This window comes from Enoplosus armatus, chromosome 3, assembly GCF_043641665.1.
Source record: "Enoplosus armatus isolate fEnoArm2 chromosome 3, fEnoArm2.hap1, whole genome shotgun sequence".
Taxonomy (NCBI): Eukaryota; Metazoa; Chordata; class Actinopteri; order Centrarchiformes; family Enoplosidae; genus Enoplosus; species Enoplosus armatus.
In genome coordinates this window covers 18,201,580-18,222,978 of record NC_092182.1, presented here as the reverse complement: position 1 = coordinate 18,222,978, position 21,399 = coordinate 18,201,580, and the positions used below count along the sequence as shown (strand labels likewise).

At 40.0% G+C, this 21,399-nt stretch overlaps 1 protein-coding gene across 2 annotated transcripts in view; it reads left to right on the top strand.

Moving 5' to 3' along the window:
- The window catches only part of kif5ab (kinesin family member 5A, b), a 53,466-nt gene that overhangs the window by 20,320 nt on the left and 11,747 nt on the right, over window positions 1–21,399 (top strand). Inside the window, exons 6-18 of one of the 2 annotated variants that reach the window (XM_070901901.1) lie at window positions 1,225–1,280; window positions 2,140–2,227; window positions 2,460–2,584; window positions 4,138–4,242; window positions 5,495–5,643; window positions 7,123–7,271; window positions 10,742–10,950; window positions 11,754–11,822; window positions 12,861–13,067; window positions 15,443–15,589; window positions 17,192–17,380; window positions 17,946–18,063; window positions 20,318–20,382. In XM_070901901.1, the coding sequence (XP_070758002.1) occupies window positions 1,225–1,280; window positions 2,140–2,227; window positions 2,460–2,584; window positions 4,138–4,242; window positions 5,495–5,643; window positions 7,123–7,271; window positions 10,742–10,950; window positions 11,754–11,822; window positions 12,861–13,067; window positions 15,443–15,589; window positions 17,192–17,380; window positions 17,946–18,063; window positions 20,318–20,382 (1,676 nt within the window). Of the gene's footprint in view, window positions 1–1,224; window positions 1,281–2,139; window positions 2,228–2,459; window positions 2,585–4,137; window positions 4,243–5,494; window positions 5,644–7,122; window positions 7,272–10,741; window positions 10,951–11,753; window positions 11,823–12,860; window positions 13,068–15,442; window positions 15,590–17,191; window positions 17,381–17,945; window positions 18,064–20,317; window positions 20,385–21,399 lie in introns of both variants that reach the window. The other variant, XM_070901900.1, reaches the window with a different exon arrangement.

The following is a 21,399-nucleotide window of genomic DNA, read 5'->3' as shown; positions in this document are numbered from 1 at the left end:
TGCAGCAATGCACAAAGTGGTCTTCTTTTGCCCTGTTTTTTTGCCTCTTTAGCTACACACAGTTGTAGTTACCTTAATGATGGAGGGAGTTGGTGCTGTATGCCGACTGCAGACATGACTCAGGGCTGAAAAAAGTACTTAAAACTTGTCTGCATGTTTTTCAGGTAAAAAATATAAAATGCAATCTATATTTTTAAGGTAATATTCTCTGTAGAAAATAAGCTAGCATGGAACATCAATCTAAAATAAGGCATTAAGCTTTACAAAGCTCTATGTTCCCACTAAGTATTGTTTGTGCATTAACAATACTGAGGTTTACATAGCAAGTTTTTCATTATGGAAAGCACAATATATATTATTATTAATAAACACACACGAACACTTTTGAACAAGACCTATGCCCTTGGTTGTCATGGTACTAATTGTGAGTTATGACAACAGTATAAAAACGTATAAGAACAAGTAGACAATCATGATGCATTCCTTCATATCTTTCTTCCTCAGACAGTAAAGCTTTGTGGTTTTGCACATTATACTCACAGAAGCAACACAACATTGCAGTTCATAGTCTTAGATAACCAGTGTACAATGATGGAGAGGCCTGGACAGGGAGCTGTAGGCAGCATCCTTGTGATTACATCTTTAATAGAGCCAGAGACAGCGGTGAAAGCCTCCATCTGTATGCAGTGCAGTACACAGCAGCTGAGTAACATTTACGCTATGAACAAAAAAAACAGTCGACAACAAACTAAATGAATCGCGGCAGCACGGAGAACAACACCCTGTGGAAGTATTTGCAAAGAGAAAAATAGACTGTAGGGTGTTGAAACACACAAACACAGACTCACACATGCATGCACAAGCACACAGTCCCCAAGGATACAACATCCTCCGCAATCCGGTGAAATTTAATTATCATCGACAAGATAGGACTTTCAAATGTGAAATGACTAATGCAGGAATTGGGGCCAATAAGTGGCTTTGCCAAATTTTTTTTTTTTTGTTCGTTGACATTAGCGAAGGCATCTGCTTAACCTCTCACTGACTTTGGCAAAAATAGTTCAATGTTCATTAAAAACATTCATAGCTAGAGCCTCACATATTCTTTCAACCTGTATTAGCAGAGTCTTACTCACATATATGAAGGGAACATAGTCAGGGCTGATTATAGCTGTGCTTTGGGTAACACAGTGACCTCTCTCATTGTTTCCCCTCACACCCTAGTGACAAAAACCAACCTGTCAGTGCATGAAGACAAACACAGAGTTCCTTATGTGAAGGTGAGTCATCAGCAGTTTGATGTGATTCAGTCTGATTTCTCTCCCTTAAGCATGTAGATATAGTTTATGGTATGTGTGTATGTTTAAACAATACGCTTATTAGCTTTCTGGTGGAGAGTTAGATATCTGTCTTTTAAATTAACCCAAGGCTACAGCCAGCAGTCGATTAGCTTAGCTTAGCACCAATACTGGAAACGTGGAAACAGCTAGCCTTGCTCTGTCAAAATCCGCCTACCAGCACCTCTACAGGTCAATAATGCGTTAAGTGCCGAGCTATTTCTTGACATGACTAGTAATTTCCAGGAGTATTCCTGGTTGCAACTGTTCAGAGCCAAAAAATAGTCAGAGGCACAACCCTCTGTAAAACCACAAATTTAAAAAGTTTTTGAACAGATTAAACAAACAAAATATAATATGCTGGCTGTTGCCATGCCATTGTTCCGACTGCCCATTATTTCAAAACCCCAATAGTCAAGTCACTGAATTAACAACTGCAGGGAGGGTGTGTATTTTCAGAGCAATGGGCCTTCTTTGTTTTCAGGAGAACGGGCTGTCGGACAAATGGGCTTTCGGTCCTTTGGGACTTCAGAATAATGGGCCGTCGGAACAATGGGTAGTCCCCAGCGATGATTGCTGTCAATCTTCTTATCTAGAAAACATAACTCTACACCAGAAAGAGAATAAGCATATTTCCCAAAATGTCGAGCTTTTGAAGTAAAGCTTTAACTTTTGTCACATTTTATGATTGTGTGTGTTTATGAGTGTGCATATGGAACCGTTAATTTGCAGATACAGTATGTTTGTTTGTGCATGTATGTATAGATGGTAATTAATGTTTGCTCGTCTTTCTTTCACTAAGGGCTGCACGGAGCGATTTGTCACAAGCCCAGAGGAAGTGATGGATGTGATAGATGAAGGGAAGGCCAACCGTCACGTTGCTGTCACCAGTGAGTCACACTGTTGATCTTCGTGATGTTCAGACACTTACAGTGTCAGACACATTTTGTTCACAGCTTAACTTTAACAATATGAAGGTGGAAAGGTGAGAAATGCACGTAGAGGTGCAACATCTCGCTTAACAACTCCATCTAAATCTGGGAAAAAAATTTGTTGAATGACGTTTTATGTAAGGAGTCTTAGTTAGAATCTTTCCTCTCCTCTCCTCACTTTGTTCTTTAGACATGAATGAGCACAGTTCCCGCAGTCACAGCATCTTCCTGATAAACATCAAACAAGAACACGTGGAGACAGAGCAGAAACTGTGTGGGAAGCTGTACCTGGTCGACCTAGCTGGTAGTGAGAAGGTAAGAGAAAGGGATATTTTCTCTAAAAGCATTAAAAGCAGGGCTTCACACTGCTATAAACTCTCAACATTCGCTGTCAGCAGGATGTTTGTAACACTGGGACCAGACGTCTTTTCTCAGAAATTGTGTTTTCAGACATCAAAGACGCAGATAAACAATGTATTAAAGCTCTTAACTTCACCCTTACAGCGCTCACTTTACTTTATTAAATTCTACATTATAAAGAATTTTTCTCAGAGGCTGCCGACTGATTGTTATTTTGAGTGCTTGGTTTTAGTCTGCCGCTGATGCAATACCAGGGTTAGTGTTTGCTAACCAATAGGTAACCAATAGGTTACATTTAAAAAAAAACAAAAAAAACAATAAACTCTCAAAAATTCTCTGTTCAGATAAGCTCTAAAAGAGGTTTCAGTCAAGACAGAGGTCAAATTGAGGGGAGCCACAAACATGTAATTGTTCCCCTGTTTCAAAGCCTTTTAGGTGAAATCTGAGTCAGCTCGTCTTGTCACACCATCTAAAAAACTATTTATTTCCAGGACATAGGTCATACTCTGGAAAGCAGATAGAAAATACATTAGAGACACAACTGGACGTAACCCTTGGCTCCTGGGTGTAGCCTGGTGTTGATAGCATTGATGTAAATTATAGAATAGTGTGTGCTTAGTGTAGTAGATGGCCATATAGTATGGATACATGCTGATGGCCGTGGTTTCTAGCTAATAAGTGCTGATGCTGCATCTGTGAGTTGTGCTGGTCATCCCTGGGGGGGTGGAGGAGGAAAGGGTTCTGCTCCAACAACCTCTTAGACTTTAATACAAAACATTATTGACTGAACATGAAGTTGCTCCACAGAAGGCTTTGATAGGAGATCTTGCTCTCCTCTATAATTAAGCTCCTCATTATCTTGCTGTAAATAATTGTATCCCATGACGATTATGACACAATATGGTGTGTCTCTCCTATTAAAGTAAAATGTCTTCCATAAACCGTCTCGAGAGCTGGTTGACTCTCAGTGTTTCGTATCTGTTTTTGATATTTTACAATACAAAGCTCAATGATTTCCATGTAATTTCCTAAAAATCATTTTTGGTTGTCATTATAGGGAAAATAGAGACACATTTCTGATTTCACAGTTTATTGGAGGTTGTTGATTTCAGGACGACTTTACTTGAAAGAACATTTCCATTTAAACCAGAGTAAATATTCATTCATTATTCGTTTATTATTGAAAACTTTATTCATCAGATATGTTAAAATGTATGCTTGTCTGTATATGTATATGTTTCACATTTATGCATGTTCAACTGACTTGTTGTGCACTGATTAAAAGACTTGGTTAAGCTGGCGATTCATTATAATTGAAAGTTTACCAATTGAAAACTGCATTTTCCAGTACCCTTCTTATGAATTTACAGTTACAAATCATTTAGTTTCTAGGAAAATAAAGAAACTACAGGACCTGTAACATAAAGCATTGCAGGAAAATAAACACGTTTTATGCTGATAATGTACTTTATGAACTAATCCCTTTTATGTGTGTGTATCTGTGTCAGGTCAGTAAGACAGGTGCAGAGGGAGCAGTGCTGGATGAGGCCAAGAACATCAACAAGTCTCTGTCGGCCCTGGGGAACGTCATCTCAGCCTTGGCCGAGGGAACGGTACAGTGGAGAAACTCTCTGCAGTCTTTCTTATCTATCAGGCCTCCGGTGTATCGCAGCTGCCGCAGGCTTTTCCTCTTAATTGTTTGTTTTTACCAGACACCTAATACTTGTTGCCAAAGCAATATGTTTTACTAAACTGAGTCTAGGCTGCAGTGAATTAGTTGAACGCATTAGATTAGAACAACCCAAATGTCTACAACTTATTCACTTTGTTTACTATCAAATTACATCAACAGTCACTCAAAGTCAAATTACAGGGTACAACGAAACAGCCCAGTATCCCTCGGAAATCTGTACATAACCCTAAATCTACCTTAAAGGAATAGTTTGACATTTGAGAAATATGCTCATTTGCTTTCTTGCCGAGAGTTAGATGAGATGATTGATACTGCTTTCATATCTGTATGGTAAATGTTAAGCTGTCACCAGCTAGCTTAGCTTAGCATAAACACTGGAAACAGGGGTAGTTACTGTGCCCAAAATGTTGAACTGTTCCTTTAACCACATTTTATTTGCCATAATCACAACCTTTCCATATATGTTAACCATATTACAGTTGCCATGCGGAGATATTGTAGAAAACAATAACAGTAAAAACACTGGATACACTAAAGGTAAAAACTACTTTGCTGAACGTAGTCAGAGATTTTATATTGACATTCTTGTCTTGCAGTTGGATTGAATCAATGCTGCAGTGACATGTTAGCCAATTTTCTGTCCTCTCATCCATAATACATTGTGTATTACTGCTACATCTGGTACCTTATTTCCATGTAAGCAACCAGCATACTCATCCACTCGATCCATTCCTCCCACTCTATAGTCCTTCCAAGCTCCATCATTGTAATTAAAACATTCACCATCTTGCATTATATAACTCTCTATAACTCTTAGGGAACTCCTCATAAAATGGAAGGGCTCACAGACTGTAAATGCCTCACACATTTTTCATAAATCTACCGGCAGTCATCCTTTAGTCATTGAGAAAGGTCTTTTTGAAGGTGTTCCAAAGGTTAAAAAGGAAATACTGTGAATGATGTAGCAGATGGAGAGAGACCTCTTCTTTCTTTGTTCTATGTTGATGCTCACAGCGCTTATTTTTAGTTTTTGAAAAGAAAGGCATGTGCATGGTGGCAGCAATTCAGAATGTCCTCCACAGCCTTTTAATCCTCTTCTATTTTTCTTTTTTTTATGCCTTTCTCACCATCTTTGATCCCCTTTCTTACTTCCTCTCTTTATCTCTTTGCAGAAATCCCACGTGCCGTACCGTGACAGCAAAATGACTCGCATCTTACAGGACTCGCTGGGCGGGAACTGTCGCACCACCATGTTCATCTGTTGCTCTCCCTCCAGCTACAATGATGCAGAGACCAAATCCACCTTGATGTTTGGCCAACGGTAATATGCATCCATGCTGAGTAGCCATGGGCTGCTACACTGTGCAGCACAACACACATCTCTGTAAACACACAGCTGTTGGGATGTTTTTCTGCTGAAATGTGGTCAACTCAGATATGCTGTTCACATATTGCTGCCTCCAACTTTGCTTTTGACGACCTGCAGCCTCCTTATGAGGCAGGGTTTGTGTTGCCGTTTGGTTTCTGATCATGCGGGGATTGCTTAAAGAGCATCTTTTCTAATCTTAAGGGTGAGCTGCACTCAGAAGTGGGGATCTGGTTTGCTTGCCAGCTTTCCACTCCTATTGCTATCACTGTCAGCTCAAAGAAGCCCACAGATGGAAAGAAAGATCCCAAAAAAGCCTCCTTATGCATCTCCAGCCTTTTTCCTCTACCAATGAATTCCATGAATAGACACTGACACGAGAGTTGGTTGAAATAAATAATATATGACCCCGCAAAGTGACAGAATCCACAGCATATATTTTACTGAACAGAAAATTTGTTCTCTTATCTCCCTCTGTCAGCCACAGTAGCTATTGAACCCCACGATTCATCTCTTTTTTAAAATCAATATGAAACCAAAAATACTATGACATGATATTAAACTACCTTTGTCTCACTTTATATGGATATTTCAGTGTTATGAAAAAGATCCACATATTAAGCATAATTATTATTAGGTAAATTACAGCATTAAAAGCAGGTTGAGTTGAAATTCGGTGTTTAGATTAGAATTCATTGTAGGGTTTTTGTTACTATTAGAAATACAGATTCTATGGTTGGATGGTTTGGGTACATAGTGTATAGATGAAGTACATAAATTAGCCATTACCACTTTGTTGAACATTAACTTTATTGCCACCTGATGTTTGATTATCAGCGCTATCCGCATAAAGTGCTACTTAAATTCAGATGTGATGAGACAACTTTAGATAGGATGGTTTGTCTCGCTAATATCTATAAAGAACAACAGTGTTTTCTCACTGGAGTGTGAAATTAAGAGATAGCCACTGAAGCCGGAACTGAGTGCAGCAGCTGTAACATCATGAATGTTTCAACTCTGTGACGCCACCTATTTGCGTCATAATTGAGCAATAATTTATAGGCACATACAGCACTCCATCCACTTATGAATTATATCATTGCTGTATTCCGGTGTGAATATGTTTTAAGAAGTCTGAAGCATTTCTACATTTTATAAATTCTTGCCTCTGTATACCTCCCTCTCCCTACATGCACCATCAAACACAGTTGGCAGAAACCCAATTTGCATACCAATTAATGAGATGCAAGCCCATTTTCATTGAGCAGCCAGGGCTGAAATACTCTTGTTGACAGTTCCTCTATTCTCTGCAGTTCTCTCACACTTTCTTTCTTTTCCTCTTTTCTATATTTTTTCCTCTCACACTCCTCCACTCTTGCTGTTTCCTTCCCATTCTCTCTTCTCTGCTCTTTCTCCCTGCATCCCTCCAATTAGAGCCAAGACCATAAGAAATACTGTATCAGTGAACCTGGAGCTCACAGCAGAGCAGTGGAAGAGGAAGTACGAAAAGGAAAAGGAGAAGAACAGGTCAATGAAGGAGACTGTTCAAAGACTGGAGGCTGAGCTGAACCGCTGGAGGAACGGTAATATTCGCACTGTTATCACGCTCACAGCCCATAAAAACACAGAATATCTAAGTCTTCTTCCAGGGAAGAACTGTTGTTGCCCAGGCAACTTTTAACATATTCAGAACTTTTTGTATTTAATGTCAGAATAATAATACGTTTATATTCTTAGTCACACAAGAGGGGTTGTGTGGTCGCCCCACCATTGAAATATTTCAACTACTATTGGATGGATTCGTCACATTTTGTACAGACATTCATGGCTCCCAGAGGATGAATCCCAATGACTTTGGTGATTCCCTGACTTTTCATCAAGCGCCATCTAGTCTAGTTGACATTTGTATTTTTGAGTGAATTGTCTTGGCTATTGGGTGGCTTGTTGTGAAATTTGCTACAGACATTCACCTTAGGATGAATTATAATAACTAATTTCATCTAGTACCACCAGGTGAAATTTTTAATTTGACCAGTACTTTGGTTTATGACCAAATATATGCAACACGAATAATATTGCAACTTATTCCCATCAACCTCAGCTTCAGTTTGTGCTTATTGCTAATTAGCAAATGTTAGCACGCTAACATGCTAAACTAAGATGGTGAACATGGCTAACATTCATGCATACACAAAATGAGTGACATTTTGTACCACTTTTAAGAAAATTATTGAAAACTAAGTCATTTTTTTAATGTTTGGTGAAAAAGACCAGCTCCTTATGATACAGTACAAAATGAGAAGTTTGGTATTTGCCAGTAAGAAGCTTGCGCTGCAGAGAGTCCAGAGAACACAGCCTCTAGAAGAATCTCTACACTGCATCTCCAAGTTAAGTTATTCTCTCCCAAGTGTTGGGAGCAGTGTCCGGGGATCAACTCCAGGTCTAAGCCAGGCATATGAGAATCAACCGAACATGTTTAACCACTGAGCCACCGTGCAGTTCAAGTCCCTTTTCGAGGGACTTCAAGGGACTTGAACTGGAATGATAATTTTACCAGCCTTCTAGCCTGCAGACATTATTTTTCAGTCCACGTAAGTGCAGATTTAACCTCATTTGATACCATCTGAATACATGCCAGTGGAGATATGGAGGAGAGCAGCCAAACAGACGTTCTGGACTTGTGCCCAAAACACTTAAAAGTCTCTTCCTGGCTATTTCTATTTCATATTATTCAGACTTTTACACTTTGTATAATTGGATTCCCCTCACAATGTGCTGAAGGCAAGAAACGCTGGAGGCTTTATGTTTTATGAATCCTTATGTATTAGTAATCCTCACAGCGACAAGGGCTAATCACGTCTACAGAAAAGTCGTAACTTACAGGGATCCTCTCCCATGCCAGCACACACACACACACACACACTTTCCCTCTTAATTACATGCACACACACACGTACACACACATTTCTAAGCATCCTCCCCTGCTGGACTGTAGGTCAATTCAAATGTCAATGCTCTCAATGGTAGTGATCGGTTGACATTCAAGCCGTGTAATGAATCCTGTCTGATGTTTTTCTTGAGGATCATTCCCTCAGTGCTTGACCTGAATTTTAAAAACGCTGTGACACATCTTTATTGAACACCTATCACTGGATATTATTCCTTTTATTGCTTCATCCTTCTCAGATACTCTCATTTTCCTTCACACACACACACACACACACACACACACACACACACCCACACACCCTCTTCCTCTGTGTCTCCCTCACAGTTTAGTACTTTTAATTTCCTAATGGATCATTTTGACAACATTCCCCCCTCACTGCCCCCATTCATTGTTGCCCACCTCAGGCCAGGAACTCCCTGAGACGAATGCTGTTGACCTCCATCTTGAACTACATTATGCGACTCTTAAGTCAAGGATGGCCTAAAGACAGGAACAGCTGTCTCTTACAGTAAATTCCATCCCATCTCCTCCCTCTACAATCTACAGTGGGGATCTCCTTTAGTGTGCAGTCATGTGTTTTGGGGTTTTATTGCATTTAATCGGGCAGCTGTTTTAATTGATTAGCGCACCTTCAAAAAGACAAGAGGGCCTATTCAGTGAAGGTGTCAGTTAGGTGTATTGTCTCAATTATGGATTACTTTGACCTTAAAGGGGCAAAGCGCTCAATTTCCCGATTGATCCTCTTCTTTCCAGCTACTTTATATCACACAAGAAACTGCAGAAGAAGGCTTCCCAAACGGTTCAGTTACCATAAAGTTTTTAAAGAAAATAGAGCCGCTGAATGTCCAAAAGTGAGAAAATGTAATACACTAAATATGTGCACAAATACAGGCACTTAATGACACAAACAGAAAAACGTCTGGATTGCCATCTGTTTACATAGTGAGGCAACGGTAATTAATGTATTGGGCAAGTCTCAAAGATGTTGATACTGAACATATCAGTGAAATGTTCACTGACAACGTATTTCATTGGTTTTCCACCAAAATATCCATTCTTGCAATTAATTGTCCGCTTGTAGTGACAACAGCAGTATTAAATCTTTGCATGGCTGTGTTTAGGCAGTCAGAGCACTTGGTTAAAGTTAGGGAAAGATCTGGTTTTAAAAGAAGTCCACAGTGACACAACGTGTTTATTAATATTTAACCAAAACCATGATCTTTCCCTAACCCTCAGCCAAAGTGCTTCTGTTGCCGAAACCTAACCCCAGACAGGATTCAGGGTGGGAACCCCAATCTCTGGAGTCAAAGTCCTGCACTTTGTACGCCCGCCATGCACCCTGACCATCTCCCCCCAACTCCAGTGCGATACAAAAAAACCCCACCTCAGAACATAATCCACTGGGAATTTAGTAATATATAAACATAATTTTTAATTAAATCAACAGAGTTGGTATGTCTATCTGTCTACCTGACGAATAATGTAAATTGTTTATGTGTTAAATATGTCAGTTATGTGAGAGGATCATACTCTTTACCAATAGTGTAAGCATCCCTCTATTGTGTGTGTATTTACGGTTTTGTGCTATAAAGTATTTATCGCATCACCTCCTGCTTTTGTCCTATTCTTAGGGACACATCAGCATAAACCTCTTGATGCTGCCTGAGGAAGAGCATAACAATTACAACGCATTATAGTCCACAGTAGCTGTCAGTCCAAGTCTTTTTCTGTGTTCCTCACGGCATTAAGTGCCTGTGCTTGTGCATGCTGAATTCTCACTTTTCTGCATTCAGTGTCGGCCCTCCTTTTTCTTTGTGAACTACTGGAGGAGTCTGAGCCAAAGCCAGACACAAGACATTTTGATGTTATATAGGTCTGGTAATTTGTACTGCTGTTGAGTCTGAGTACATCAAGAAGAAAGCTCATTTATGCCGCAGAAATGTCTCAAACCTGGGATTTAAATGTATTCATGAGTAAGGGAAGGACATACGCTGAAGCTTAACCCACTAATCCCTTTTTACACATTAATACATAGGGGCGGATTTGCCAAAGATAACAGCAACACATTTACACAAAATCTAATATTTTGTCTTTCTTCTTTAGGTAAGGATGTTGTTGTGTTAGAGGATCTGAGCCCAGGATCGGAGGAAGTCCCCCTGGTGCCTCCCAAATCCGAGGAGCCGCTTCTCGACATCTGCAGCCCCTGCAGCCCTTGCTCAGTTGCCTCCTCCATTGTGGTTCACATCTCTGAGGAGGAGCGGCAGAAGTATGAGGAGGAGATCCGCAAGCTTTACAAACAGCTGGATGATAAGGTGATGTTCGGATGCCGCATGAGGACCATTTGTGTGCATGAATGTAGAGCTACTTACAAAGTGTGGCTGAGATTTGTGTAATGTAATGGTAATGGTATGCACACATGAATACAAAGAACATATCATACATGTATTATTCATGTTAATAAATTCAGGATCAGACACATAGGAGTGACTATTAGGAATAGATGTCGTTGGGGAAATAGTAATGTTCTACATCTAAAAGCATTAAAGCTTTAACTTATTTAACACATCATGTATGTACGTGTATGCTGTGCTCAGCAGTGCTGTAATGTGTAATTTTATTGCTTTTATCAACAGATATTCCATTAAATATGCAGAACCAATTGTATGTCAATGTTTGCATATCCTTTACAATACATACAGTATGAGAAAAATAGCCATGTTTTTTCCAGTAACATATAACCCTTTTGACGTTTTCACACATGTAGGCATATCCAGTGTGGTTGCACATACTGTGCAGGGCAATCCATGGGAATGCATACATTTTATTTTTCTCTCTACTTATGTGGTACACCAGCTATAGTAGACCTGATGCTGGATATTCTATGTTACATGTTAGTTAGTTAGTTGAGTTTAGCCTTGAGAGAGGTTGTTTTTACAAATGTAGTATGTGTGATCAGTTGATGTGACTGATGTCACAAGCTGAAAATGTATAGTTTTGATTGGACATGGGACCCAAAGTACGCAAGCTGACAGTGCACAAAGTATCAGTTCTGTACCAGTGAGTATAATACATAACACTGTAAATGAACTGTTTCTATTCCTCTTTGCCACTGAAGGATGATGAAATCAACCACCAGAGCCAGATGGTTGAGAAACTAAAGGAGCAGATGCTCGACCAGGAGGAGGTAAAAGACCTCGGATTTACATCCTTTCATCAGTTTGGTTAAACGGCCCACAGTCGGCTGCAGCACCTGCAAATGTGGCAATCACAACCACACTTTGAATAGAACTCAGCCGTGAGAGGTTTACTGTCTTGCCCTTGAAATGAACAAGAAAAAGAAAAAATACTTTTTAGGTGCCAGAAAGCACTTGAAGAACATAAAGCATTATTGTTTGATCATATTTGCATGTTAACAGTAGTTTAAAATAGAATAGGTTTCAGTGGCTTTTGTGCAGAAGAAAATGGTTTGCAGCCCCTTTGCTCTCACAAATCTACAGTAAACATGTTTGTCTGCCTGCATATGCTACTTGTGGGAAGAACAGCTATTAGACTTCATTAAAAGGTAATTAAGAGCAGCAGTTACAGCATGTATTCATAACAAAGGCTAAACCAGTGAACTAAACAGCCTGAACCAAGCTTTGGCATGTAGTACACTGCAGAGTAAAAGACTCCACATTTGCAAAATTAGTTAATTCATATCCCAAAATGGGCCTGCTGCGGGTTGAGCTGACATGACCCAACCTTAGCGTGTGTACAGTGACATGATTTTACATCCATTTGGCCAAACAGAAGCTGTATACTACAGTGCAAATACGCAGGCACCCTGGGTAGAGCAACATCTACATTTATTGACATCTATTCAGGAAAATGACCCACAGCGGGCTGCAGCAGTGCACATGCACAAACGGCATGTTTAACAAAATATTGTTAAGCTCTTACAGTGTCAAGTGATGGTCTAAGATGAATATTTAAAACATGTTTAATCTGCTAAATTACACCTGTGTTGTATAACAGGGTTTGTACACATGTTTATCTCTTATTACCAAGAGAACAAGACATTTATGTTTTATTAATATCCAGCAGCTCTGCCTTGTGAGCTACGACGAGGCTGCTTGTTGTACACAGTGCTCCCATGCAGTTGTCTTTTTCTGTTCCTTTTTTAAATCCAAATCTTTCTTTATTCACAGTTCAAACTCAGTTGTTAAATCTCTGCGTCCCTCAGCTTCTAGCATCATCCAGGGGTGACAGTGAGAAGGTGCAGTCGGAGCTCTGCAGGCTGCAGACAGAGAATGAATCTGCTAAAGCCGAGGTGAAGGAAGTCCTCCAGGCCCTGGAGGAGCTGGCAGTCAACTATGACCAGAAGAGCCTGGAGGTCGAGGAGAAGAGCGTGCAGAAAAAGCTGCTGGCTGAAGAGCTCGCAAAGAAAATGGTGGGTTTGGCTTCCTGGAGGCTCAGTCTCATGCATGAAGGTGAATATACATTGCAGCTAAAAATGGGCGAACAGGGAAAAAGACAACAAAGAAAGAAATGGTGGGTGTCAGAAGTGTTACCCAATCAGAGGCGGTGGGCTGTATTCAAAAAGAACGCAAAGAATGGCCTTCTCAGCTGCCATAGTTGCAACGCTTGAGTAACACAACGGGGTGTTCAACACTCCACCATTTCTGATTTAATGCCAAAGAGAAACACTCAAGATTGGAGTTTTCAGGGGTTTTAAAATGTGGGACGAGTTCATCAGTGAAGCAAATAGTACAGCTCTACTTACAGAATATATTGATGATATTAAAGGTTTGCATGTGACTCGATCTTGGTGCAGGAAAGTATAAAGACAGATACAAGTACAAGAAAGACCACTGGCAGAACTGGTCAGTCCTTAATAAAGTTATTGTGACTGACTCGGTGGACCGAGAGGACCATTATTCACCTTCTTAAAACCTCTTCAATATTTCATGCACCGTTTTACAATCTGTCACAGTGTCCTCCCCTCCCTCTCTGTCTTTCTCAGAAGCTGGTACAGAAATTGATAAAAAGGAGCTGACAATATAACTACTCACTGCACAGTTTAGTCCGCTCACCTGGCACGACTTCCTCTCAGCAACTTCAGTTTGACAAGATGTGAAACTAAATATAAGAAACCATACAGTGATCTAAAAAATCCCATTATTCCAGCCTCTCAGGGACTTTTCCAGCTTCACCCCCCTGACTCTTTATTACCAGTTCTCTACTTTCTGCATCCCAGCTGTTATGCAAATGTGCAGTGTTGTGGCTTTTTATATTTTTCCATATCTACAGTAGAAATGAGGCGGCATTGACCTAGAAAAATGGTGCAATGGAGTACATTCATCACTGTCTTCACCCCACCGTCTCCTCAGCTGTCTTCATCTCTGCTTTCGGTGGAAACTCCTGCCATCTTCTGCAGGAGGCCACGCCATCGTTCACTGTCACTGCCATTCATCTGCTCCTTCAAGCACCTTCTTTCATACATCATCCCCCTTAAGTCCCTTTCTATCACTATGATTAACTCCATTCATCATCATCTCTTTCTTCAATCAAACTAAAAGTGTTTCATTCAGCTCTCTTCTTCTCTCCTTTTACTTATTTATAAATGAATCGACTTCGGTTAATTATTTACTGCTATTAAGTTAATGTTTTGATACGGGAAGTGACCTGGAAAACGATCACATGGCTTGAAGTTAATGAAGATAGAGAGGTTGATAAAGGACTAAATGTTACTGTATTTAAGAAGGTGGTTAATGGTGCTTTCAGTTGACTGATGACTCATGGAGGCAGTAACGTAAAATGCACCATTAAAAAAGAGTACATTATTTATGTGACAATAGACAATCTACTTAGTGTAAAATGAAACACCCTCAATGTGTGTCACACTGCCACCATGGAAACAGATGTCAGAAAAGATTATAAATCGAAATGAATTTTTATTGCATCATTGAGGACACCGAGGTCAGTCCTCAATAATGTTCCCGGAAATTTGGTTTTGAAGGCTGATTTTGATTCCTGCCACAGAGGAGAAGTATCTATAGTAATTATAATTCTATAAAAAATATTATATATTAAACCTTATATATAGTAATTGGACAGTTCAATTAATGACTAAAATTAGAAAAAATAATTTAAATAATTGGACATTTTCACTGGCTTTTTTTGATAGGGTTGCACTCTGGGTATTTGGGCTCATGACCTCTGAAATCCTGGCAAGACGGCCCCGACCAACAACATGTGTTGTTCATGTTAATCATGTTGAAAAATTGGCACAGTTTAGCAAGATCAAAGAATTTGTTTCCATGGTAGACAAACTGCACCACCCTTCTTTCACTTTATTTTCGTCAGACCTGTAGAGTATCGATGGAACCTAAATTGTTTCATTGTGGTCAAGGCATTTGGGCTAAAGCGTTGTTTAGAAGCTGTCTGCTGTACAAAATGGAGAGGGATAAAGTAAGCTCCATCATTCACTCTCCCAGATCCTTTCATCCTGCGCCGATGCCATCAACCCCTATCTCGGTAGTTTATTGATTTGTGATTTAGCGGCCATTAAGTTTTGCAGCTTGGATTTCTTGGATGAGAATGAGGTCAGGGGTTAAAATGTGTCCCGCAGCTGTGTGTGCGCTCAGGTTAAAGGCTCAATCCCTCCCACTCTCAGTCCTCTACACAATTTTCATTCCCGTTATTGTTCCTCTGTTCTTTCCCATCTCCCCTCTTTTTGCTTTTCCCTCCCTCTCCCCAACTCTCCCTCTCCTCTCTCGTCTCCCTCTGTGTTAACTCCCCCGCATCACTTCTCTCTTCCCACAGGCTCACCTCATGGCTTTAGAGGCGGAGCTGTCCCGGATCCAGCAAGTGAGCAGCCACCAAAGGAAACGCATCGCTGAGATTCTCAACGGGCTGATGAGGGACCTGAGTGAGTTCAGCACCATCGTTGGAAACAGAGACATCAAGCTGGTGAGTGGGATACAAAACAGATTTTGTGTCTGTGAGAAAACAGGAGACACTGATAGAAAATACTTGATGTCTGTAACAGAAGATGAGACATTTAATAACAAGCGGATGCAGTGAAGTTTTGTGTTTCAACTTCTCTGCCTAAACATTTGAATACCCATATTCCCCTACAACCAAAGTCAGAAGAGACATTTAACTATTTGACACCCAAATAAAATGCACCCTCCTCTTCTTAAAGTCACATCCAGAGTACACAGATGTCATACACATACTGCTAGGATCAATGCATCTTACTCTTTCCAGTGAACGATGTCCATACATACGTTTAAAATCATCTTGAAAAGGTGCTACTTATGACTTCAGATCTGTCCCCATGATTATCAAATATACTTTCAAATAACTTTCCATGGTACAGATGTTGGTGTAATACTATGTTAGAAAGGCTGAAGTTGACTGACTCCATGACACTATCTGCTTACATTACCACCAAATCCATGAAAAGTGTATATTTTTGTTTTACAGTATTAGTACATTGTTTTACATTAGTGAGGTTCAGCTTGTTCTGTCAAAATGGTTCTTATAGCTCTGGACACTCTGACACTCTCCTTCATCTATTCATCTACAGAATGAATATTTTATGTATTATATATACATAAAATACTGTGTGTTGAAAACCTGTGGATATATAGACAGAAACCCAAACAATTTCAAATTGTGTGGAACCTTTTTTTCCTCATAAAACATGTCCCACAGCAGAGAGTGGTAACTTACCTCAGATGGTACTTCTGCAGTCGCCACAGGGTACATGAGGCTAATATTTAGTGTATTTATTGTCATGATAACCTATTAATTGATAGCTTGGTTAATGCACAGGACGCACCTCCCACCAACCCGAGTCAGTAGCACTTTAATACCAAGCGCTGTGATTGAGAGTGTGTGAAAACTAGTTACATCCAGTTTAAAATCCATTCATATGAACACATTTGTAACATGATGGGTGGCATTGCTCATGAGCTTATCTGATAGCGGTGTGGGTGTAGCTTCACTAAAGCTTTGTCACACTTTGAAATATTCAAACCAAAGACAGAGTGGAAAATTCAAAAGGTCTTTTGCATCATTTTGTACAAATTTCTCTCTAATTCAGCCTGACCTATTCGACATCTGTGGAAATGAACAAATCTTGATGAGCATTTAAAACAAATGTGTGTGTGTCTGTGGCTGTGTTTACAGTGATAACCCAGCTGAAGGGTCATACATTTTCCAATATGGTCACTTTATATTTATCCTGACTAGCAAGTTTTCTATGTATAACACCTGAAGATAGGTTATAGGCATATTCGCTGATATATCTTGGCTGCAATATTTAGATTTATTTTGATATGTGGATGTATAGTTCGTCCTCCACAGTTCATTTCAGAGCATCTGAGTCACAGCATCTGCTAGATGATGCTGTTAACGTAATGGATGTACAAGATGGCAGAAAGAGTTTCTGAGATGCCTCCCTCCCTCTTTAACTCCCCAGCTGTCGTTGAATTGTCCCCACTCAATCTTAACCGAGAGTCTCCACTACTCTTTTAACTGCTCTCTACCTCATTTGGTCTGCAGCCCATGGAGATCACTGGTGTGATCGAGGAGGAGTTCACAGTGGCTCGCCTCTACATCAGTAAGATAAAGTCAGAGGTGAAGTCCATGGTGAAGCGCTGCCGCCACCTGGAGAACCTCCAAGTGGAGTGTCACCGTAAGATGGAAGAGACGGGCAGAGAGCTGTCCTCGTGTCACCTCCTCGTCTCACAGGTGAGGGACTGTTGGATGCAACATCTGAAAACATCTGGCGCAGGAACAAAGTTTGTGAATCTGTTAATCCTGTGGGAAATTTGGGGTGTTGGTGTGGAAAAATCTGGACAAAAGCCACTGAAACCTCGCAGTGCAAAATATGAATTATCACCACAAACAAGTGAGTGACGCTTTGAGCACATTCCTCTTCATCAGACTAATTAACATCACACATACTTACATAGGCCTTTGTGTGACGTTAATTACTCTGATGAAGAGCAGTGTGCTTGAAATGTGACTCAACTGTTTGTGGCAAAACACATTTTTTTTTAGTCAGAAGCTATTAGTGTGCAAACTGTCCTGATTCTTAAAGGACTGTGAGTTTTGTATTCTTAGTGTTGATGCGGTATCTTTTATATTTAAATTAAATTCCCGAAGGAACAGGGATCAATTCAGTGTAGATCACTTCCATTCCACAGTGGGTCAAAAGTACATTGCATCCTCGGTGTAAAGCGTTGTCTTGGGTAGAGGTCCTTTGCTCATCAGTATACTTTTTGCATCTGAGACGCTGTGTTCTGACTTTCAGCACGAGGCAAAGATCCGCTCTCTAACGGAGTACATGCACAATGTGGAGCGGAAGAAGAGACACCTGGAGGATGGCTATGACTCCCTGAGCGAGGAGCTGGCCAAACTCCAAGCTCAAGGTAGAATACTTTAACGTTATATCATTATAGTAAAAAAAAAAGATCATCAGAATTGAAGCCCAACAGTAGCTTTCTTAATATATTAATCCAGTCAAACACCAATAATAGATAGCCAGTCAACAAAAAAGACTAAAAGTCTACAGCCAGTGTAGTTGTTCTGTTTGGCTGTACTTTAGCACAGAGGTGCTTTGAGCTAAATGCTATTGTAAGCATGCTAACGTGCTCATGTTTAGCAGTTATAATGTTAACCATGTTCACCTTCTTAGTTTAGTGTGTTACTATGCTAACATTTGCCAATTAGCACTAAACACAAATTAGCCTATAGCTGACGGTGATGGCTACGTCATTAGTTTTTAAGGTATTTGGCAATAAACCGAAGTACTGGACAAATTTAAATTTTGTGAAGGGATCACCAAAGTTATTACAGTTGATCCTAAGAGGAACATGAATGTCTGTACCAAAATTCATGTCTTGTGTAGACATTTCAGACATTAAAAGCCACAAATGTCAACCTCATGGTGACGCTAGAGGGAAAGTACAGGGATCACCAAAGTCAATAGGATTCATTTTCTGGGAACCATGCGTATATCAACAGGGGGAAGTCATTAGGGCTCATCCTCTGGGCACCATGAATGTCTTTACAAAATGTCATGGCAATGGGGAACAACTAACCGACCATTGGACTGACTTTGCTATCCATAAAGCCATGAATGCTAGCATGGCTAAAAATACAATAGTGGCATTTGATGTATAATCTCAGTGTACTGCTCAAAAATCAGGCCAAGTTAAGGATGCAGCACATTTGTAATAGCATATGAATCAAGCTTTTGAGGTGAAATCTAACAATCTAGACAAACCTGAGGTTCAAGGATCAATATTACATAAACACAGTCAGTGCAGTACATATAAAATGTACAGGTTCTGTATTTGTAATAAAAGTGCCTTTGCCCAAGGCTCAGGTTGAGATATTTTACCTACGTGACTGAAATAACAAACCAGAAGCGAAGAGTTTAACATTTATTCAAACTCTTAAGGTGAAGGAGGAAAATATCACTATGTTCAGCCAAGTAAAACAACAGATTAATGATTGATAAATCAGCCAAAATACAAGTCTCCAGGAGCAAATCCAATCAATATAGTCAAAGAGTCAGCAAAACAGATCTTTGCTCAATAAATCCAAAAATACTGCAGGTTTAAAGCAGAATATTTGTCCAATAGAAGCACATTGTGCTGAATGGATTTAAATAATAAATAATCATCTCCTAAATGCTGTGTGACAGTCTTACTCACTGCACAGTTAAGGACAATATTTACATTGATCTAGATTGTAAATCTTGCTAAATTGCTGACTTGAGATGCCAAAGTCAAGTATAAGGTTAATGTTCTGACTCAGACAAACAAAATCATGTCTGGACAAAGTAAAACGTAAAAAGGACAACAAGTCTGTCACTGCATTTCTGCTCCACTGAGCTAGAAGCGCCTCCTCGCTTAAAGCAATTTTATTGGCTTCAATGGAGAGTTTTAGTCTCTGCCAGAGGCCTTTCTAGCCTGTCAAGAAAAAGAAAAACAAGGGTCAACACTGATGAGCAGCTTAGGCTCCCAAACATTTCACAGCACCAGCACAAATAGATTAATAGTACATTTGAAATTTGTGGGAGGTTCGGCTAACTGCAGATACTCCCAGGACACAGTTCACAAATCAGGCCAAAGGCAATGTAAGTCATTCTCACTGAGGAGTCCTGCACAGAACTGCATTAACTAACTGGTGGATTTAAGGGCAGGTAAATCAATTGTTGCCCTACTCCACACCCGTGCCAGGCGGTCCTCAAGTCATTACAGAAGTAGATTAATACAAAGGGCTGCAGGTCATGTTGATCACACAGCCTGGTGAGAGGTACACAGCTCAGTAATTTCATCATCAGACACCAGGAACAGTGTGTTAACAACAGATCAGATCAGCGTGACACAGTAGCTGTCATTTTCAATAATAGATATTATTCCACCCAAGGCAAGACTTAGATCACGCTGACCTCACTGTCAACATCAGGCGCCGGTACTGCTGCGCTGTCAAAGTCAGGTCACTGTCACCTCTTTCATCTACATCCATGTGTTAATCTCTTTTATCTGCCGACTATTCCTCTTCCTCTTCTTTCTTCTTTTCTCTCTCTCTCTGTCTTGGTTTCTCTCACTGTCACTCTTCTTTTCTCCTAAATGTGTGTGTGTGTGTGTGTGTGTGTGTGTGTGTGTGTTTCAGAGAGCATGTCACAGGTGACCAAGGGAGAGAATCCCACATCTGTCCAGGATTCCAGTGATATGAAGGTAATCATGAACAGTGGGAGCAACTTAGCATAATGACCTTTTATCACACCGCCTCAGCACTCTGGAAGCAGTCACGTGTCATGAGTGTGCATTCATATGTCAGTATACTGTGTCTGTTTTTGTTCATGGGGTCATGAGTGCATGTGTTTTTGTATGTAAACCTGCAACATACAAGCTGCAACTAACAGCAATCTAACTTTTTTTTTTATAACAATTAATGGATTTAGACATTTTGGGAAATACGCTTATTTGCTTTCTTCCTGATAGTTGGATGAGAAGATCCATGCCACTCATGTCTGTACAATAAACATGAAGAGTCAGCAGCCAGTCAGCTTAGCTTAGCATAAAGACTGGAAACTGCTAGCCTGACTCTGTCCAAAGGTAACAAAATTGTAGCGTAAAAATGACAAGTTGCTGTTTTACTGGGAGGGTTATGTGTCTTACTATTTATTGGCCAGGATGAGTAACTTCCTGGAATCTCCGCTGGTTGCCTAGCAACTGGTCCCAGACAAGAAACTGTCCGACACATAACTGCCCATAAAATAGAAATTTGTCATTTTTATGCTACAATTTTTGTACGGATTAAACAAGCAAGCTATAAAGTATTAATTTGTGAGCTTTGAGGTGCTGGTTGGCAGATTATGATTCCCTTGGACAGAGCCAGGCTAACTCTTTCCCCCTGCTTCCAGTTTTATAAGATAAGCTAACTGGCTGCTGGCTCCACCTACATATTTATCGTACAGACACGAGAGTGTCGTGTAAATCTAGGCAAGAAATCAAATAAGTATATTCCCCAAAATGTCGAACAATTCCTTTAATGTCAGAAAAATGCCTATCACAGTTTCCCAGAGCCATCTTCAAAAAGCTTATGTCAAATGAACAGTCCAGAATCCAAATATATAATAGTAATACTACTACTACTACTACTACTACTAATAATAATAATAATAATAATAATCATAATAACAATTTTCAATAAAACGAAATAGAGAAAAGCAGCAAAACCTCACATTTGAG